At 40.6% G+C, this 7805-nt stretch overlaps 1 protein-coding gene across 1 annotated transcript; it reads left to right on the forward strand.

The window, feature by feature from the left end:
• The first annotated feature begins 5021 nt into the window (after nt 1-5021).
• Nucleotides 5022-7506, forward strand: LOC143102152 (transcription factor Maf-like). Its single transcript, XM_076265577.1, has 2 exons — nt 5022-5989; nt 6471-7506. Exons 1-2 carry the CDS (start codon nt 5022-5024, stop codon nt 6544-6546), a joined length of 1044 nt encoding a protein of 347 aa, XP_076121692.1. The 3' UTR covers nt 6547-7506.
• Nucleotides 7507-7805: the final 299 nt, after the last annotated feature.

Below are 7805 nucleotides of genomic sequence, written 5' to 3' on the forward strand. Positions count from 1 at the left end.
TCCTTTCAATTCTATTACAAAAGATACAACACTCTGTTTTAAAGTGTGAAAACACTCTGTGGAGAAACATTTCATTTTCAGCTGCAGTAATTAAGTGTTTCTCAAATGAGTTCATTGAAATCGTCATGTTCATTTGGCTTAAGCCCAGGATTTAATATACTGCATTAAAAAGGAAATTTAAATGAATATTAAGCTAGCAACCCATTGGGAGAGGGTAATGAATGATTATGTTCATAATCCTGGTAATTGTGGATTTCTTTTAGTTTAACAGGTTTATTGCAGTGGGACGACTTGACTCTACACAGTCCTCACCAGTTGTAATGAGCTTGAGGAGACCAAAGGATCCAGCATGCACCCTTCTCTGTAGCATACTCATCTTATTCACTCTCACTAAAGTTTGGAATGACAACATGTACCCTTCTTCTTGTAGCGTACTCATCTTCACTCTCACTAAAGTTTGGAATGACAACATGTACCCTTCTTCTTGTAGCGTACTCATCTTCACTCTCACTAAAGTTTGGAATGACAACATGTACCCTTCTTCTTGTAGCGTACTCATCTTCACTCTCACTAGAGTTTGGAATGACAACATGTACCCTTCTTCTTGTAGCGTACTCATCTTCACTCTCACTAAAGTTTGGAATGACAACATGCACCCGTCTTCTCTGTAGCGTACTCATCTAATTCACTCTCACTAAAGTTTGGAATGACAACATGTACCCTTCTTCTTGTAGCGTACTCATCTTCACTCTCACTAAAGTTTGGAATGACAACATGTACCCTTCTTCTTGTAGAGTACTCATCTAATTCACTCTCACTAGAGTTCGGAATGACAACATGTACCCTTCTTCTTGTAGCGTACTCATCTTCACTCTCACTAGAGTTTGGTACAGTATGCACCCTTCTCTGTAGCGTACTCATCTAATTCACTTTCACTAGAGTTCGGAATGACAACATGCAGCCTTCTCCTCTGTAGCGTACTCATCTGATTGATGTTAGTCATCTTAGCACCAGATTCTAATGCATGCTCAGCCCTGCAGAATTGTCTCTGCTATAAGTGCTGTGCAGTGTCTCTGCTGATTTATAATTACTGTGATCAATTCAACTCAATTTATGTCGAATCCTTTTCATATTCAAATCATTCTACTAATGTGCATATACTTAATTCTTTATATAAATAATTTCAGACATTTGTATAAAATTTGGCACATTTCTGAATGGTGATTTCAGTTCATATTAATAATATGAATGCATCATACCTCATGTGGAATCTTCACATGCTGACAAATAGGAATTCTGCAAGGAAAATGAAATCAGAAAGTGTCACTGTAGATGTACTGCTGTGGTCTAGCAGGCTGAGGTCTTGCACTACTATTGCACATAGATGGCGTCAAACAAAACATTATCCAGCACAGTCTGAATGTTTGTCTGGCTGTTCTGTTGCCAGCTATAACCATGTGTTTAAACAAGTTAGCCACAAACCTCCAGAGGCTGTCAATCCAAGTATAAATAGTCACAATGGTGGTAAAATACACAGCTGTACTAGTTGTGAAACTTTAGCGTGAGCGCTAACTTGACTTGCTTGGCTGAAACTTTGTGGGCAATAACAGCAGTCTGTTTTACATGCAGTATAAGCAGATATCTGAAATAACTGTAAAGCAAGTAATACACCTGCTAGGCATTTTATTTTTTCACACAATGATTCAATATTCTCAGGAGGTGAGCTTACAAAGGTCACACAGTCCCTCATTAACGGCAACATGGGTAAGGTTAACACACACTTGGATAAGGGAAGTACCTGAGCTTGCTCTTACTCTCAATCCCCACACTGCAGACACATATGCATACACACTGCTATATGTGTGAGCGCAGCTACAAACGTACACACATTTTTATTTCACTTTAAAAGACACCACAAGACTTAATGTTGCTTGTCTGTGCAAAAAAAGGTCTAATCTAATTGCTGTGAAATTGATGGTAAGCATTCCACCCGAATAAAATACAAAAATGCAGTGGATGATCAGCATATATACTTGGCAAAGAGTTATTGGAATATACTCAGAATGAAATGGAATGCATGCACTAATGTCCTAAAGTAAATAACAAAGCCACATAAACAAACGAGTGCTATTGGTTGCATTTATATATGAATGGAACTGTCAATGCATCCACTCCGAGTCCCGGTGTAATGTAATTGAGAGTGGCCAAACAGGGAAATAAAGGGCCAGCTCTCACTGAGGAATCCCAGTAAAAGAAGTGCTTGTGAAGGGACCTGTATGAAGTGGATGTTCTATTAGGCAGATCCGGCCCTCTGATGTATGGCGCCCATGCTCTGCACATTAACCCCTGAGAACCACACAGCCATTCATTTAGCGGGCACACAAGGCAAACACACCCTGATTGGCTGAGCAGGGTTCACAGAAAAGAGAGAGTGAGGGCAGCCATGGTTGGGCTTGTCACTGTACACTCTATGTCAGTGTGTCTTTAATGTGTCAAAACATAGTTCTGGTGGGACTATGATGTATGTTGACAAGAGCCATGGAAATTTACTCAGAATCATTGCCATTATTTTGTGATCATTTGAGCCTATCAATAACTTAAGTACAAAGCAGATTAATTGAAGTTAAATTATATTTCTGAATTTAATAAAGTATGATTATAGGTATACTGGAGAACTGTTATCTGATGAGTTATGTGTGAGGGTACCATACAGCAACACATGCTGATTATATTTTGATTATTAATTTGAATCACTTTTAATCAATTGCCAATTCAGTTTTGATGTTTAATTATCACTAGCAACAAAATTTAAAAATATATATTCTAAAACTGTGTGTAACTCTTTTTCGTCTCACAATTCAGCGGTCTTTTGGTATATTTCTGTTAAATGAATAGGCTAGTTCTGAATACATATTCTGTAGTCTTCACGTTTCTATATGAACGCTCTCTGATAATGCTTTTCATTTGTCATGTTGTTTAAGTTATCATAACATAAATGCATCCGATGTGCTCTATCACAGCGATTGGCCAATTTACGCACAGAAACACTCACAAATACACAGACGAAATTCTTATTCGGGCTTAATTTTGAACGCTCTGTAGTGGTACAGCCAGTTGGGACACATCTTCAATATTTATTTAGATTTCATGAAAGGCCTCTAAAGAATTTTGTTTGGTGGTCTAATTAATAAAATAATGTGTTTGTTCTCCCAGATCATGTCCCCAAGAACAGTCACGGAGACCAAGAGAATATTTACTCTCATTTATGCTCTGGGGGACTATATTATTATTTTTTATTTTCAGGCTGGCGGCTTTGTACTTTGCGCGGCCTCCCATCGCGGTACTTCCGCAGAGAGCGCAGCGGCGTTCCAGAGTATCCTATGGGGATAGCTTCTCTTTATGAAGTACGCTTATAACACAGTGCTGTGGGGGACAGTGGGAGCAGATCTTTGTTCATTACCTATTGCTGTTTCACATCTCAATGGAAGAACAAGGGGCTGACATACACTGTGTTCTAAAACATCGCTCAAACCGGTCTCGTTGTTGGCTCTATCGACTAAAAAGCAACTCGGTTCTTCCCAGCAGTCACTAACAAAAATGCGTTGAAGATCCATTTGATTGGCTGTAATATTGCGTTAATATATATATACTCCTATACAATATGGGGTGCAACACAAGGGGAAAATTATAAAAGCAATCGGACAATCGGAAACAAAACAAATTGACAAGTGACAGGGTATCAGCATTTGTTTGCTTCCCGGGCGGAAAGTGGGATGACCCAGAGTGGACTTGAAGGCAGTTGGCCGAAAGGTGGCACTGTTGAGTTTTGAATGCAATCACAGGTTGGACAGATTTCCTCAACTCAAGGTTTGTCACAGGAGGAAATTGCATTCATAATACGAAATCAAATGGTATGAGCCTGAACAGTTAATCTCGAAGAGTTTGCACAAAAACGCTCTCGCTCAATTACTGTGTAGGCTTACTTATTTTTAGCACACCACTTAACACTGGTGTGCGCCAACAATTGCGTAAAGACAGCGTTGCTTAAAGTTGCAAAAACATGTAGAACAGACTGTTTTGATTGTTAGAGCTTTGCCACTGGTAGTCTACACAGCATTCAGAAATACACAAAGGTGAGCAAACAGTTAGACATTAGGCAAACCTCTGTCTACAATATAAAAAATATATATTTAGCGTAAGAGGGCAGACGGAAAAAAGTGAACCTCTTCGCCAACAAATATATTACAGTCCCACATAAATATGTGTTTATAACTGTTTTGTTAAGGTAGATGATTGTCCACTACCTTAAACATACCTTTAAAGTAAAAGAAAAACATATTCCTGCAGCATTTTGACACATGAGATATAGCAACGATACTTTCTTTCAACAAAGAAAATAACACTTTAAGTAAAGAAAGTCGGAAGAAAAGTAGTAAATGGCAAAATATCGTATCGTCAGTGTGTAGCAAGCCTCTGTCAGTCCAGAAAAGTTTACTATGTTAATTAGCTATGGTTTGAGCACGCCCATTGGCTGCGAGTCCGAGTCAATTTCCCATTTCAAGCCTGACGTCAGGGCAGCTATAAAACTCAGCAATGCTTTTAAACTCATCTGCGAGGTGAGCCTTTAAAAATCTCCTACAAGCGCGACTGCGTTTTTTTCTACAAGGCAACAATTTGCCAATCACATGCACGTTGACCTCCTCAATTTTACGCAGTTGTAAAAAGAAGCCATGAAGTGTTAAATGTTTGAAATCTTCACGCGCCGACATTCGCGTGCCGAGACGGAACGGGAGAGACGCACGCGCTTCTCTAATGCGTCTGTGCGAGAGACTCTGTGAACTGAGAGTGAGAGAGAGAGAGAAAACATTAATTTAAAAAATAAATCACCGTCGCAAAGTCGAAAACCTTTTCTTGGTTCTGAAGAAATAAATAAAGAAATCAAGCTGGCTCTCACTGTTTCGAACCCGACCAGTTTGACAGCTGCTCTTCAACCCCTTTGGAGGACTGTCAACAGCAAAAGGATGGCATCAGAACTGGCAATGAGCAACTCCGACCTGCCCACCAGTCCCCTGGCCATGGAATATGTTAATGACTTCGATCTGATGAAGTTTGAAGTGAAAAAGGAGCCGGTGGAGCCCGATCGCAGCATCAGCCAGTGCAGCCGCCTGATCGCCGGGGGATCCCTGTCTTCCACCCCGATGAGCACGCCTTGCAGCTCAGTTCCCCCTTCCCCAAGCTTCTCTGCGCCCAGTCCGGGGTCCGGGAGCGAGCAGAAGGCACACCTGGAGGATTTCTACTGGATGACCGGTTATCAACAGCAGCTGAACCCGGAGGCTTTGGGTTTCAGCCCCGAAGACGCCGTGGAGGCGCTCATCAACAGCAGTCACCAGCTTCAAACCTTCGACGGCTATGCTAGAGGGCAGCAATTTACCGGTGCAGCCGGAGCAGGAGGCACCATGGCCGGGGAGGAGATGGGATCAGCAGCCGCGGTGGTTTCCGCCGTTATTGCGGCTGCTGCCGCACAGAACGGGGGACCTCATCACCACCACCACCATCACCACCACCCCGCGGGACATCATCAAACTACCGGAATCCAAACCAACGGCAACTCGGGAGGAAATCATCAACATATGCGGCTAGATGATAGATTTTCGGACGAACAGCTGGTGACTATGTCAGTACGAGAGCTCAATCGGCAGCTACGGGGTGTCAGTAAGGAAGAAGTGATCCGGCTCAAACAGAAGAGACGGACCCTGAAGAACAGAGGCTATGCCCAGTCCTGTCGTTTCAAGCGGGTCCAGCAGCGGCACGTCCTAGAGGGAGAGAAGACCCAGCTCATCCAGCAAGTGGACCACCTCAAACAAGAGATCTCCAGGCTTGTCCGGGAGAGGGACGCCTACAAGGAGAAATACGAAAAGCTTATCAGCAATGGCTTCAGAGAAAACGGGTCCAGCAGTGACAACAACCCCTCTTCTCCGGAGTTTTTCATGTGAGTTTCGGCACTAAAACGAGAAACTGTTTAACTGCATAATCCATAAAAGTAACCCATGGTATTATTTTCTTTCTCCTGTGAGGCTTGTTAGAATATGACACACATATGCCAATACACATGTTTATGTTATTTTATGATTTATATCGACTGGGGTCTATATAGCAGTCGCTCGACTAGGGAGGAGAGACGCCAGTCTGTCTTTTCACAACTTTTAGTTTACCTGCTACACCAACTCCTCAGTCAGTTTGTCTGTTCTAAAAATAACATTTATTTACCAAACTTAATGTTTTCTCCAACTAGTAGAGTTTATGCGAGTGTTCTCTTATCCTGCTAGTGTCTTATAATTTCGTGGCTGCAGACAATTCTAAGCTGAAAGTCGAGTTTTGCTTTTATGTGGACTTCAATGAAGTGATAACCAAATACCTAAAATCGTCAGTAATGTTGCATTCATGATTTTTTTTTATTTCTATTTTGACAGTAGACAAAAGGAAAGACAGCGACTGCCATTCAACCCCATTCTGACCCCACTCTTCACAAGTTGTGTCTCCTCTTGAGCCACAGAACTTTATTTAATGGATTGCATACATTGTTGTAAAGAGACAATATATGTCATTTTTCACCCATGCATGCTGGCCATGTGCGGTATCTTCCTTTTTGTATTCAAATAAACTTCCATGGATGAATTCGGCATGACATCCATATCATTTTTTTACGACATTCACACTTTTTTGGGATCTGCAAAAAAGTGTGTTACATCCTCTCCCATTTCTTCACCAGACTTCATCCTCTCGCACTGTGAGAGCAACCATTTTGTACAAAGTTGTTTGACTTCAGTGACGTTATGTGGCCCAGAAGAACTGGATCTCGCGAAAGGATTATGGTTCAAATGGATGAAAATAATTCTGAAGACACATTTATTTGATTACCCCTCCATATTGAGTACATTTTCTGTGAACCTGAAATTATTCTTGTCAAAAAAGTAAACATTTTCGGCAATTGCGCTTCCCATGTTCTTATGGAAAACAGGCTTTGGTCGATACTGTGTTTGGTCCTGTACTGCCTATTGATTTTTGTTATGGTACATGAACTAAATGGCTCTTCTATTTGAGGCGATTGTAATATTTCACTTGTACAGTAACTAAGATTGTGTTATATAAATAAGGTGCTGCGCTCCTTCAGCTTCTCGTCCCATGTGCAAAAATGCGGAACAATCCTGATGTCCATATGAAGCCAGATTTGTACCATTTCGTATATTTTGAGCCAAGTGCAATTCGACAGAGATACGTGTGTTACAATTTTCTGGAGTTTTACTCAAGCACTACCAGTGAATCTGGGATGTATGGAACATTTGGATACCTGTATCATCTCACTGTAGATATGTCTTTTACATTTCCATCAGTTGTCATCACTCATATCACTGAACAATTGGCATTACCTTTACTACCATTGAATCATGGACATAAATTCGATCAGTACTGATACACTGGCTGTACAAATTGAAATGACTAGAGCACATTAATAAATTTCAAAGAATTAAAAACTAACTGTCCTGTCCTTATATATTTGTTGAAGTCTTATCAGTGTTCTTGTGTTTGACTTCAAGGCGAATATATATTTCAGAAATATACATAAAAATAATTTCGGTAAAAGCTGTATCCATTTGAACAAATCGAATGTTATAAGATATAATCATTTACCCGTATTAAAGGATTACAGATTTAATGTGAAAAAGTTGCGGAACACTTGTTGCTGCATGTTAAAATTGCAATAAATATTTTTTTATATAGAATATGTCACGCCAACATAGTTACAT

Source organism: Alosa pseudoharengus, unplaced genomic scaffold (genome assembly GCF_046254945.1).
Source record: "Alosa pseudoharengus isolate Yale_2024_CS ecotype anadromous, Long Island Sound unplaced genomic scaffold, YU_APseudo_1.1 YU_APseudo_1.1_scf_10, whole genome shotgun sequence".
Classification (NCBI taxonomy): domain Eukaryota; kingdom Metazoa; phylum Chordata; class Actinopteri; order Clupeiformes; family Clupeidae; genus Alosa; species Alosa pseudoharengus.

Bases quoted from the DNA above. Each gene is read 5' to 3' on its own strand.
- LOC143102152 (XM_076265577.1), top strand. From the start codon at position 5,022: ATGGCATCAGAACTGGCAATGAGCAACTCCGACCTGCCCACCAGTCCC. The intron at 5,990-6,470 runs GTGAGTTTCGGC...CTATTTTGACAG, and splicing joins TCTTCTCCGGAGTTTTTCAT to TAGACAAAAGGAAAGACAGC.